This window comes from Mauremys mutica, chromosome 6, assembly GCF_020497125.1.
Source record: "Mauremys mutica isolate MM-2020 ecotype Southern chromosome 6, ASM2049712v1, whole genome shotgun sequence".
NCBI classification, from domain to species: domain Eukaryota; kingdom Metazoa; phylum Chordata; order Testudines; family Geoemydidae; genus Mauremys; species Mauremys mutica.
This window is the reverse complement of record NC_059077.1, coordinates 131674853-131688695: the sequence shown is the minus strand read 5'-3', so window position 1 is coordinate 131688695 and position 13843 is coordinate 131674853. Positions and strand designations below refer to the sequence as shown.

Below are 13843 nucleotides of genomic sequence, written 5' to 3'. Positions count from 1 at the left end.
AGGGCCAGGAGCTCCTTGCACTGGCTGCACACATACGCCACCCGCCCACAGGGCAGGTAATCATACATGCTACACTCAGCGCAATAAACTGGATAGCCCCCACTCTGCTGCTGGGCTTCTGCCTGCATTGTCTACTAGTTAATGAAGGGGTGTTTACAGCAAGGAGTTTTGAATGTAGTTTGGTTTATAGGTTTAAGGGGAATAAAGGGAAACAGATAGAACCGGCATGAGACCCCCTGCTCCCTTCCAAACTCCCTTGCAAAACTCCCTGTTAGCAGCCCCTGTTCACAAACCTGAATCCTCAAAGAGCAGAAGAGAGCTGGAGGGGACAGACCCCTGCAGTATCCGGAGTACTCCCTTTGGGGTCGTGCCGCCCTGCACCCCCTGCAGGGAGCATACAAGAACAAGCAGCAATGAGGCACTCCTTGAAGGCTTGTGAGCTCTCTGCAGTGGGGGGGTATTTAGTGTACAAAGACCCAACAGTTTGGAGGGGGAGATCCCTGCGGGTTTGGGTTCCCTCCTGAAAGGAGCTGGGAGGGGATAGGACCAAACAGCGTAAATGGGAACCCCATTTCTCAGGGAAGGGAGGGCCCAGTAGCAAGGGGAGGACCCACTGGTCTACCTGCAGTGGGGTCTTGGTGAGATTTTCAGGGAGAGGCTGCTGCTGACCCTCCGCTGTGTTTCAGGGTTTCACATTATCCAGACGATATACGGCTGTGATCTCCAGGAAGACGGTGTCATTCAGGTGTTTTACCAGGATTCATATGATGGACGAGACTTTCTTACCTTCGATAAGGAGACCATGACTTGGGTAGCAGCAGATATTGGGGCTCAGATCACTAAGAGGAGATGGGATGCTGAACTATGGGACAGCCAGGGATGGAAACACTACCTGGAAGAGTACTGTAGAGAACGTCTTAGCCGGGAAATAGAATACGGGAAGGAGACGCTACAGAGGAAAGGTAAGACGGGGGACAAGCCCCACCCAGGAGGTCACTACTGGTTACATCTCCATTTCCCAGCCCCAATTCCAAAATGGATCGGGGGGAGGGGGGGGCGGTTCAGCTAACCTTGCACCAGGGATGGGTGGGGAAACAACCTCTTCCCCCCCCCCACCCCACCCTCCCAGCTCTGCTGGGGAAAAAAGGTAAGAAATTGAGTTAAAAGCAGCTCACTGTAGAGAAGCTGCATCCCCAGAGCCACTTGACCAAATGAGCCTAAATTCACACCACAAATTCTACCTCTTTCCCCTGGTGTGACGCAGCGTTATCAAGGCAATCTGCCTGTACGTGTGCATGTTGGAGCACTCTGAAAAATACTCTGTAGAGAAAGCTCCACACCACCTTAATTATGGAAGTGCCACCAGTTCTATGGACGCCAGCTTCATTCACCATGTAATTCTTCCTCATTCACTGTCTGCACCATCATATTTGTTATTACCCCCAGCCCCTGTGTCCCACCAATGACGGTAGCTTTGTTCTCCTTGCCTCTTTGTCCAAACTTCTCCCACAGTCATCGATGTGCTTTCTTCCACGCCATCCCCTACACGTGGAATTGCCCCCTCCTCTAATCTGGAAGAAGGATCCTTTTGTCCTTCAAGTTTTCCCCCCTCAAGACCTACCTTTGCTGCAACACTTTCATCCTTATTACTTGATTCTTTTATCAATAAGACCTCAGATAATCACACACAGTCAAATTTATTACAAAAGCTTTTTAGTTAAAGGTTAATCAGCACAAACAGAGAAGGGGAAGAGGTTAAATGCTTTACGACACTGATTCAGAAGAACAGTTGCAGCGTAATCTGCTTCAAAATGTTAACTCGCTATTTCCCATGTATGTACCTTGTCTGTTACTATGGACACAAATTTCCCAGATTAGTTAGCATCATTACACACCCTAATCTTTCCCTTCCCAAACAGTTTGCGCTTGTTGTTCAAGGTTACTTGGCATTTGTACCCAGGTTTTTGCAACAATTGTACTAGCTGGTTATTTCTCTTGCAAACCTCAGCTGAACATGATCTTGTCCTTGGCCATCTTTACAAATGCCAACAAGAAAAAGCTGTACACAGCAGTGTAATGTGTATTTCAGTGCCAAGGGGCTGGGAAACTGATATTTCAACATGTGTAAATCCTTTTGTAATCCATAATATTGGGTAAATAGTTTTGGTAACAACCTACAAGAAATTAGCCAATTAGTATTAGCTAGTGTGAGGGGCAGTTTACAACCATGTGCCATTTTTTTGTTTAATGGTCCTTTCCATCTCTAATTGGTCAGTTTGTCTCAGGGGTGGGCAAACTATGGCCCATGTGCCACATCTGGCCTGCAGGACCCTCCTGCCCGGCCCTTGAGGTCTTGGCCCGGGAGGCTGCCCCAGCCCCTCCTCTGCTGTCCCCCCCTCCCCCGCAGCCTCAGCTCGCTGCGCCGCCAGCTCTCTGGGCAGCGTAGCGGCGTGGATGGCACAGGCAGTGCGGTTCAGAGGCAGATTTAAAAGTGCACTGCAGGAGCAGGGAGGGAGGTGCGGGTGGTGGGAGCGCCGTGGGCACAGGTGGAGGACTCAGGAGGAGCACCGGGTGGTTGTGCAGCTGGCCGAAGAGAAGAGGCGCTTTGAAGGGGAAACCACCGCTTCTCTCCAGCTCTGGGGTTGCCCCTGCTCCTCCTGAGTCCTCCGCCCATGTTTGCAGGGCCGCGTTCCAAAAGGGGCTTCAGAGGGGGAGTTAGATAGGGGAAGGGGTTCTAGGGGAGGAGGGTTAGGTATGGGGGGTCCTGGGAGGGGGCAGTCAGGAGATGGGGAACTGGGGGGGTTGGATAGGTGTGGGAGTCCTGGGGGGAGCCTGTCAAGGGGTGTGGATGAGGGGTCGGGGCAGTCAGGGGACAGGGACCAGGGAGGGTTGGATGGGTTGGAGGTTCTGAATGGGGCGGGAAGTGGGAGGATGTGGATAGGGTTAGGGGTGGGGGCCAGGCTGTCTGGGGAGGCACAGACTTCCCTACCTGGCCCTCCATACAGTTTCGGAACCCCGATGTGGCCCTCGGGCCAAAAAGTTTCCCCACCCCTGGTTTATCTAGTTCATTTTTTTGACCCATGGCCAGGGCAAGACTCTTCTCTCTTTCAAATCCATGGACTGATAGGAGATGAGCACAAACATAGCATGTAATTAAGGACTGACATCTGTGACACCTGTATCTGGAACTTAGTGAAGCCTTTCAAGGTACTTGTGTCACTGTGGTTGGGAGCAGAGGCCCGGTCAGGGACCTGGATTTGGGGTTCACCGTTGCTGATGCTGTGAATTCGGCACAGAAATTCTCTAACATGGTGGTTTTCTCTCATCAGAGGGATTCCGTCTCATGGACTCTCATCCTCTCCCACTGCTGGGGTCTCAGAATTTCATGTTGCAAACCTCCAGCAAAGACTGCCTGGATTAGAGCTTGAAAACAGCTAACTTCAGTTTCTTCTTTTTTCCAGTGCGCCCAAAAGCTAGAGTGAGTGACAGGTCATCTCATGACGGCCTCACCACCCTCTCCTGTAAGGTCAGTGGGTTCTACCCCCGGGACATCACCGTGACCTGGCTGAGAAATGGGGAGAGCAGACAGCAGGTGACCTACTCTGAAGGCATCCTACCCAGTGGGGACGGGACCTACCAGACCTGGGTGACAATGGAGATTGACCCCAAGATCAAAGCCCATTATTCATGTCACGTGAAGCATGAAAGCCTGTTAGAGCCACTCTCTGTCCCCTGGGGTAAGGAGTTTGTGTGTTTGTCTGTTTTCCTAGTGGGAGAGAGAATCCATTAAACTCAACCTCTGAAAAATTCTCATTCGGATTTTTAGGCTGAAGCTGGAATTTCCTCAGGGCCTGTGAGGCCCTGTCCCCTTTGGCCCTGTCCCTCTGCAGTCAAGTTCTAGTGCTAGAGTTGGGACACACAGTGCCTGGGGCTCATGCCTTGCTCTCCAGTTTGCTGCCTCTGGGGCTGTTGGATACATCTCAGCAATACAGTGTCTCTGAAGGGAGAAGATTAACAATGAGACATTAAGGCCTGAAGGGATCATTCTAATCATCTGATCTGAGCTCCTGCATAGCCCAGGGCAGGGGGGAATCTCACCAGGGACCCCAGCATCCAGTCTGGTCATGTGGGGACGAACTAGATCTGATCCTTCAGAAAGAGATGCCCATTCCAGATGTAAAGTCTCCAAGGGATGGAGAATTTACCACATCCCAGGGGAAGCTCAAATCTGCCCCTTATTTGCAGTCAGAATTTGTCTTGCTTCAGCTTCCAGCCTGTTCTCAGCCATTTTTTTGCTTCGTTAATTGGGATGTAGAAAAATGCAGCATTTGGAAGTGCAAACAGTTTCTAAAAGGGCAGCCTGCACTGGAAATCTAGTCATCAGATGGTTTCACATCATAATCCTGCTACCATGTCCCCTGCCAATTTTTGTGTCATAAACCACATTTTCTTATTCTCTTATAACTATTTTTCTTTTTGCTGTATTATGTGGGTCTTTCTTAAAATATCTCTATCCTCTCCTGTTCAATTCCTGCCCCCTCAAAAAATACGTATTGTGTCTGTAACTCCATTCATGGCAGGGAAATCCAGAGCTTTGAGGGTCAGTTTCCAGTTTGTCACCAGAATCACACAGTGGAGTTCCATTAGTCATGAAAGTCATCATTGTCAAGGGGGGTTAGGGGTTGGGAGCCAGGACTCCTGGGTTCAATTCTTGGCTCTTGCACTGACTCTCTGTGTGACCTTCAGCAAGTCTTTTCCCCCTCCAATTTAGGGATGATACTGACATCCATCCTCCCCCACACAGAGGTTTATGAGGATTGATTAATGTTCTAAAAGTCTTCTATTTTAAGTACTACATATTTATTATAAATTGAAGTGGTAGAGGCTGTGTCCAGGACTGTCTATGGTGGGGTGTAGTTCATGGTGGCTACGTGGAGCTCCCGGGTGGAGGGTTGCGAGACTCAGCCCTAACCTGGGGAGCTGACTGACTGATCCCTGCAATGAGATGAAAGAGGGTTTTAGTGGGGATTTTTCCCCATTGATCATTCTCTCCATTCCATTTTAGAACCAAACAACAGCCTGATTCCCGTTGTGGCTGGAGTTATCACTGCAGTTCTCCCAATTGGTGTTATAATTGGAGTAGTCATTTGGAAAAAGAAACATCCAGGTAAAGAGCCTGGGATGGGGGGATTCCCTAGACTTGCTGGGCCCTTGACATACCTCTAAAGACAACAGTAGTACAGGAGCTAGTGTCAGTACGGTGTGTAACTGCCCCACTGCAGGACTGAGTTAATGACACCCAATGGGAACTGCTGGAGGGCCAGACCCAGACCCAGAAACTGGGTGCGGGTTACAGTTTATATGAGGTTAGGTTTTCCAAAGAGCTCAGCAGCCAGTGGGCTGAGATCTTTGGAAACTCTGTCTCTTTGTGTCTTTCTGTCCTGCCATTCATGAGCGCCTCAGACCTTGAGTCCATTACTGAGCGCCAGGGGTCTGTGCTGTGCCAGGAGCCCTGTTTCTGAGCTGTGTACACAGATCGGAGTCGGTTCCTGCTTTGGGACCTGCATTCACTGAAATTTGCCTTTTTTTTTCTGCAGGAAAAAAGGGAGATGGCTACGCTGTAGCTCAGGGTAAGTGACAAGAGACTCATCGCCTCTTTTCAAGTGGCCATCTCTGAACAGCCATCAGTGTTTGCTTGTGGATTTTAGCCTGGAGCCACTGACAGGAGATCCTCGCTTCATAGAATATTAGGGTTGGAAGGGACCTCAGGAGGTCATCTAGTCCAACTCCCTGCTCAAAGCAGGACCAATCCCCAGATTTTTACCCCAGTTCCCCAATGGCCCCCTCAAGGATTGAACTCGCAACCCTGGGTTTAACAGGCCAATGCTCAAACCACTGAGCTATCCCTCCCCCCTGTTTGCTTCCACTCATAGGCCTTGTCTATAATGAAGATTTTAAGGAAATCTTCAACTATTGTTCTGGTACCATAGAATTGTAGGACTGGAAGGGACCTTGAGAGGTCATATACTCCAGTCCCCTGCACTTAGGGCAGGACTAAGTTTCATTTCTCGACCATCCCTGACAGGTGTTTGTCTAACCTGCTCTTAAAAACCTCCAGTGATGGAGATTCCACAACCTCCCTAGGCAATTTATTCCAGTGCTTAAACACCCTGACAGGAAGTTTTTCCTAATGTGCAACCTAAACTTCCCTTGCTGCAATTTTAAGCCCATTGCTTCTTGTCCAATCCTCAGAGGTTAAGAAAAACAATTTTTCTTCCTCCTCCTTGTAACAACCTTTTATGCACTTGAAAACTGTTATCACGTCCCCTCTGTCTTCTCTTCTGCAGACTAAAGAAACCCAATTCTTTCAATCTTCCCTCATAGGTCATGTTTGGTAGACTGTTAATCATTTTTGTTGCTCTTCTCTGGACTTTCTCCAATTTGTCCACTATCCTTCTTGAAATGTGATGCCCAGAACTGGACACAATACTCCAGCTAAGGCCTTATCAGCGCAGAGTAGAGTGAAAGAATTACTTCTCATGTCTTGCTTTCAACAATCCTGCTGATACATCCCAGAAGGATGTTTGCTTTTTTTGCAACAGTGTTACACTGTTAACTCATATTTAGCTTGTAGTCCACTATGACTCCTAGATCCCTTTCCACATTACTCCTTCCTAGGCAGTCATTTCCCATTTTGTATGTATGCATCTAATTGTTCCTTCCTAAGTGGAGTAATTTGCATTTGTCCTTGTTGAATTTCATCCTATTTATTTCAGACCTTTTCTCCAGTTTATTCAAATAATTTTGAATTAGAATCCTGTCCTCCAAAGCACTTGCAAACCACTTCCTGCTTAGTATCTCCACAAACTTTATAAGTGTACTCTCTATGCCATCATCTAAATCACCGATGAAGATACTGAATAGAACTGGATGCAGAACTGATCTCTGTGGGATCCCACTCGTTATGCCCTTCCAGCCTGACTGTAAACCGCTGATAACTACTCTCTCTGGGAGCGGTTTTCCAACCAGTTCTGCAACCACCTTGTAGTAGCTCCATTTAGGCTGTATTTCGCTAATTAATTGAGACTGTGATGTGAGACAGTATCAAAAGTCTTAGGCTTTGTCTACATTAGCAACATTAAAGAGCTGCCGCGGCACCAGCAAGTAATCGCAGTAGCAGCGCTAGGAGAGAGCTCTCCCAGCGCTCTAAAAAAGCCACCCCCACGAGGGGCATAGCTAACAGCATTGGGAGTGCGGCTGACAGATCTGTAATTCCCCAGGTTGTCCTTATCCCCTTTTCCATAGACTGGCACAATATTTGCCCTCTTACAGTCCTCTGGAATCTCCCCTGTCTTCCATGACTTTTCAGAGATAATCGCTGATGGCTCAGATATGTCCACAGTCAGCTCTTTGAGTGTTCTAGGATGCATTTCTTCAGGTCCTAGCACCTTGAAGATATCTAACTTGTCTAAATCATGTTTAACTTGTTCTCTCCCCATTTTAGCCCCGGAGTCTACCTCATTTTCATAGGCATTCACTATGCTAGATATCCAATCACTATGAAACTTTTTGGTGAAAACCAAAACAGAAAAGTCATTTAGCACTTCTGCCATTTCCACATTTTCTGTTGCTGTCTTTCCCTCCTTGAGTAACGGGCCTACCCTGTCCTTTTAATGTATTTATAGAATAACTTTTTGTTGCCCTTTATGTCTCTAGCTAATTTAATCTCATTTTCTGCCTTGGCCTTTCTGATTTTGTCCCTACCTGCTTGTGTTATTTGCTTATCGTTATCCTTTGTATGTTGACCTACTTTCCACTTTTTGTAGGAGTCTTGAGTTTCAGATCCTTGAAGGTCTCCTGGTTAAGCCAGCATAGTGTCTTGCCATCCTTCCTGTCTTTCCTATGTAGTGGGGTAGGTTACATTGTGTCCTTGATAATGTCTCCTTGAATACTTTCCAACTCTCTCAAACTGTCTTCCCCTTTAGACTTGCTTCCCATGCAGAGCCATCCCGTCCATTGGACAGATTGGGGGTGGGCGCCCCGAGTCCCATGCTTTGGGGGGGCCCACGCTTTAGGGGACGCGGGGGCCAGCAGCGCCACTGGCCCTGATTGCTCTGCCTTGCCAGTCCCAGCATCGCTTGGGAGAGAAGGGGGTGGGGGGTTAGGGTGGGACCTGGAGTGGAAGGGGGTGTTGTCCCGGGCCCCGCACCCCCCTAGGGACAGCCCTGTTGCCATGGGATCTTAACTACCAACTTCCTGAGCTTGCTGAAGTCTGCCTTCTTGAAATCCATTGTCTCTATTGTGCTGTTCTTCCTCCTCCTATTCCTTGGAATCATGAACTCTATCATTTCATGATCACTTTCACCCAAGCTGCCTTCCACTTTCAAATTCTCAACCAGTTCCTCCCTTTGTCAAAATCAAATCTGGAACAGCCCCTCCCCTAGTATCTTTCTCCACCTTCTGGAATAAAAATTGTCCCTAATAGATTCCCAGAATTTGTTGGTTAATCTGTGCCATGTTGTGTTATTTTCCCAACAGATGTCTTCTTTAATATTGTAGAGTGGCTGTTGACATGTTGTGTAACGTTGCTCAGAGCAACTCTAGATGATACAGTGATTAAAGCCACCTGAACCCCATTTCCTCAATTGTTCCACCTTTGCTCTCTCTGGTGGAATTACATTGCGTGCAGGTATGGGTTCCAATTTTGCTAGTGCAGACAAGGCGATGGTTTGGGGCTGAATTATTATCCCCCTAGAGCTGTGCTGTGTGTGGCCGAGTGTGATCCTGAAGGTGTCTGACCTGCTTTTAATGTTACACTTCTTTCGACTCATCTGAAAGTTGTTTTTTGATGCTTGTGAAGTCTGGGCCTGATCCAAAGCCTGTTGAAGCCAATGGGAGCCTCGATGACCACGACTTCAAATCCCCTCCTCAGTTGTCTCCCTTAGGAACAAGACCAAGAGTAACAACTATGGGAAATATTTACATAAATGATGGACTGTGTCTGAGACCATCTAATGCCTGGCACCAAGAGCTGGTATAATGTGCGCAGATCTGCCGGACCCTGCTAGGGTGTAGCAGTCCAGCTCTCTCTTTACCCTCTCAGGGGTGCCTCCAGCTGGTAACAGAGGGGATTTGAGAAATGCCAACAAAACCTCCTCAGAGCATCACCCTTCCTCCTATAGTTGGCCCTCAGTCGTGCCTCCCTCACTCCTCCCCGCTACTCCAGAACAACGGGAATTCACATGCAAAAACTTTGTTAATGTGGAGTTAAGGTTGTGGATGCTGAGCCCTGCCCTGGGCTCCCTGTGTCCTTTCAGAATGGGAGTGTGTAAGCATGTAGGTGGGTGTGGCCCTTCCTCTGCCTCAGTCTCTGAGGGAGGCCACACCCCTTTGCTGACATGCTCCTGGAATAACTGTCTAAGCCAGGGGGAAGTTGGCAGCCTGCTGCTCTACCCTGCCTGAGGATTGGAGCCTTAAACAGTCTAGGACTCAGGCAAGAGCTATCAACTTGCTGAGGCCTCTTGGCCTAAGGTGGGGAGGCTGCGAATCCCGGGGTTAGGGTGGCCGGGTGACACGTGCCCACCTGACTCTACCGTGTCCCAGCCCAGGGCTCTAAGAACGGCAGAACAGTCTGCCACTGGGTCAGTGGGGATCCAGCCGCAACACACTGACCTAGTGCCAGCCAGTAACGTAGCTGGACGGTAGTCGGCTGCCCCTGGGCTACTTCCTCCCCTCCCCTCCCTCCGGGTGTAGCTGAACCCCGGGGTCGTCCTCCGTCTCCCCGCGGTGCACACTGCCAGTGGCAATCCCAGCAGCTCCTCAGCGTCGGACATGTCTGGCAGTTCTGCTGTCCCAAGGACGCACTCAAGATACCAGAAGTCTTCCAAGGGCTCCAGCGGTGGGCTGGAAGCGTGTGACCTCCTCAGCAACTCCTGCTCAGCTGAGCTGCAGGGGTCGCCTTTTATATGCCCAGTTCCTGTCCCGCCCTTCCGCTTCCGGCGTGGCAGCTGAGGTCTGGCCCTCCCGCACTCTCTGTCTCTGAGGGAGGCCACACCCCTTTGCTACAGAGTGTGTAATTCCCAGAAGTCAAAGGTTGGCAAACCCAGATATGCAGAGGTAGAATGATGCTTTCCACACAATTCGAACTCTGCCCTAGTGGGCCCAGGAGTAGGAACAGGAAATAGAACAGCACCAGGCCAAACCAAACTTTCCCTTGTCTGTGCGCCTAGCACCACCCCAGATCAGCATTCCTCTTCATACCGTCCACACTGCTCTGTGCAGCACAGTTGATTAAGGCGGGAATTGCTGTTGGTAGGCAGGGGGTGAGGGTGAAGTCTGTGGTCTGCTTGAGGGACCCCTCTGGGCACAGACTGAAGGGGGCAGACTTGAGGTTGTTTGGCCTGAGTATCCTTAACCCAGCATCTCCTACTTTGCTAGCCTTTGAATGTTGAGTATTCAGTGCTCCTGTTCTAAAGAGGCATGAAGAGCACAAAGCAGTGCTGACCCCCTACAATGGTAACGTTTTTTGCACGTGAATAATGGAAATCCAGGGCAGCTGCACTGTAGACTGATCTGTGCACGAACCATCTCACTGCTAGGGAAAAGTGAGGTGCTGACTCTTCCCTTGGGATGAGAGTCCCCGTATCTACTAACTATGCTGAAACCTGCCTTATGAGAGATGCTAATATACTCTCTCTTCTCCTCCTCTGCACAGCAAATGACCAAGGATCTAGTGGCTCTGATGTGGCTGCCAAGGGTAAGTGAGGGGGGGCTCACTGCTCTCACTGAGGCCTCTGGAGAGAGACACCTAGTCCAAGACATTGGATCCCTAGTCTCACTGGCCCGTCCCCTCTAGCAAATCAGCCCCAAGGAGCAGAACAGGGGAGATCTGGATCTCTTATTTCCCTTTTATTCACACGGGGGGGCAGGAACAGGTTTGCCACCAAATCCCCCTTGTTTTCTCTGAGGTTAATTTAGGTGTAAAAGACTCTAGTGAGAGGGATTTTTCTGTGGGCAGAGATCAGCTTTCATTATGATAAATCCAGCTGCTTCAGAGAACAGTCTCCAGTGAAACTGCAAGGAGGGAGCAGGAGGGACAGAGCCCAGCACCTCAGGCTCCAGGAACACAGGGTCAAAAGACCTATCTGGCTTCAAGATTAAGCTAGATAAGTTTATGGAGGGGATGATCTGATGGTATAACAGGATTTTGGCAATTAATTGATCTTTGACTATCAGTGGTAAATAGGCCTAATGGCCGGTGATGGGATGTTAGAAGTTACTACAGAGAATTCTTTCCTGGGTGCTGGCTGGTGAGTCTTGCCCACATGCTCAGGGTTTAACTGATCGCCATATTTGGGGTCGGGAAGGAATTTTCCTCCAGGACAGATTGGCAGAGGCCCTGGGGTTTTTTCGCCTTCCTCTGCAGCATGGGGCACGGGTCACTTGCTGGAGGAGTCTCTGCATCTTGAAGTCTTTAAACCATGATTTGAGGACTTCAATAGCTGAGACATAGGTGAGAAGATTATTGCAGTAGTGGGTGCATGAGATTCTATGGCCTACATTGTGGAGGGGGTCAGACTAGACCAGGGGTCGGCAACCTTTCCAAAGTGCTGTGCCGAGTCTTCATTTATTCATTCTAATTTAAGGTTTTGTGTGCCTGTAATACATTTTAACATTTGTTAACATTTGTAGGTCTCTTTCTATAAATCTATAATATATTACATACTATTGTATGTAAAGTAAATAATGTTTTTTAAATGTTTAAGAAACTTCACTTTAAATTAAAATGCAGAGCCCCCTGGACCAGTGACCAAGACCTGGCAGTGTGAGTTCCACTGAAAATCATCTTGTGTGCCTCCTTCAGCACGCGTGCCATAGGTTGCCTACCCCTGGACTAGACAATCATAATGGTCCCTTCTGACCTTAAAGTCTGAGTCTCTGATACTTGAGCTAAAAGCTTTGTCAGCAGGGTTAGAGATTTTGTCCACTGAACACTGCAGCCACTAGGGCGACCGCCCCCACAGCAGTGTGACTGTTATTGCAAAATATTATGGCAGGTTCCCTTTAATAGAAGTTGCCTGTGTTTAATTTCTGCAGCTTAACAGAACCTGTTGGAGTCTGTGCCACAACCTGAGGGGATCCCAGAGGGGAAGACTGATGAGCTCTGCTCTATCACCCTACAAGAACCAACCAACCCCTTCATAGCTTTTCTCTGGCACTTGGAGCAGCCTGTGGGGGATTTCTGGCCTCATCTATCTGTTCACTGGACCACTTTTTACTTTTCAGATGTAATAGTTTTTTGTAATATTTTATTTTGCACAGAATAATTTCCAAAATTTTAATGGATAAAAACTCTTTTAGTAAGATTTTAGTATTTGCTACATTTAGTGTGTGCACTCAGCGCTCTGTGCTGTGCAGTGCTGTTTGCACACCCTGTACCATACGCTAGATATGTGAGCAGTAACTGCTTGTGTGTATATGGTGGGGGATGTATTTTTTTTTCTGTAGAATTTCATGATTATAACAGGGTAAACTGCCTGTTCTACTCGCAGCTGGTAGCGCTGTTGCCATCCTCAGCTGAGGACGTCTGTTGGACAGGAAGAAGTGTCTGTGTTTAGTTTATAAGTGCCTCTAATGTCCTTTTCACCATTCATAGAGTCATAGAAATGCTGGGCTAGAAGGGACCTCAAGAGGTCATCAAGTCCAGCCCCGATCTCAGGCATCACCAAGTAAACCTAGACCATCCCTGACAGGTGTTTGTCCAACCTGTTCTTAAAAACCTCCACTGACGGGGATTCCACAGCCTCTCTAGGCAACCTGAAATGGGGCATTTTCCTAATGTTGTGTTTGTAGACTGTGCCTTAATTTCCTTTATGTGCTACATATCTAACCAAGGTGGAAAGGGGCGTCTATTGTTGCAGAGGACCAGGTGTGACCCAGTCTAGCAGCCTAGACCCCAGACCATGGCCTGGACACTTTGTAACTTAGCGACTGATGACCCAAAGGCCCATCCCAACTTGGAGCCAGCCAGTTATGGGCAGCAGAGAGAACAAAGAGCTGAAGAGAAAGTCACCTGGAGATCGGTTTGCCAGGGAAAGAAGACAAAGGATGGAGGTGGGGCCTTGGAGGTGACACAGGATGGGCCACAGAAAGGAGGAGTCACTCCTGGGCTGGGAACAAAGAGCGGCCTGAGCCCACCTGGACGGGGACAGACCCAGATGGACGCCCCTGAGAACGTCTTGTCCTGTGCTCCAGATGTACAATAAACATTTCTCTGTTGCGCTGGCTGAGAATCACTGCAGGCTAGAGAGAGGCAGGCCTGCTGAAGGCTTGGACATGCAGTACTGGGAGGCAGAGGAGAAGCCTACAGCTTAAACCCCGAGCAAAGCGTGTGACCTGATGTAGGGTCAGTACTCTGAAAGGCATTTCCTCCCAGGGGCCATACGGAGCCAAGAGAGCACTGGCCTGTGAGTCTGTGACAACCTGTTCCACAGTGAACTGTCCTTATGTCCAGAAAGTTTTTCCTAATGTCTAACTGTAGATGGGCCGACTCACCCCTGCGGCGCCGCTTGCTGGTGCTTCTGGGAATTAGCTCGGTTCGGAGCGCCCTCTGCAGGCTGGGGATCCACCTGTCCTCTGGCCCCATGTCCCTCCCAGGACCCCGGTGCCCTTTCACATGGGGTGCTGCCCCCTGGCAGTAACCCCTTTCTCTCAGGGTCTCCCCTCCCCAGGGAACCCCCCACCCACTATCCTCACCTCAGTATAAGGCTACTGCCAGTCATTGTCTAGCCCCACACCCTGGGGCAGACTGCAGTATCAGCCTACTCATCACAGGCAAGGAGGG

The 13843-nt window shown here is 49.2% G+C and overlaps 1 protein-coding gene across 1 annotated transcript in view; it reads left to right on the top strand.

Annotated features, from left to right (window-relative positions):
• Window positions 1-13636, top strand: part of LOC123372399 (class I histocompatibility antigen, F10 alpha chain-like) — a 29413-nt gene extending 15777 nt beyond the window's left edge. Inside the window, exons 3-8 of the mRNA XM_045020461.1 lie at window positions 687-962; window positions 3462-3737; window positions 5066-5167; window positions 5598-5630; window positions 10715-10756; window positions 12097-13636. Of these exons, the coding sequence (XP_044876396.1) occupies window positions 687-962; window positions 3462-3737; window positions 5066-5167; window positions 5598-5630; window positions 10715-10756; window positions 12097-12101 (734 nt within the window). The 3' untranslated portion in view covers window positions 12102-13636. The remainder of the gene's footprint in view (window positions 1-686; window positions 963-3461; window positions 3738-5065; window positions 5168-5597; window positions 5631-10714; window positions 10757-12096) is intronic.
• The last annotated feature ends 207 nt before the right edge of the window (window positions 13637-13843 follow it).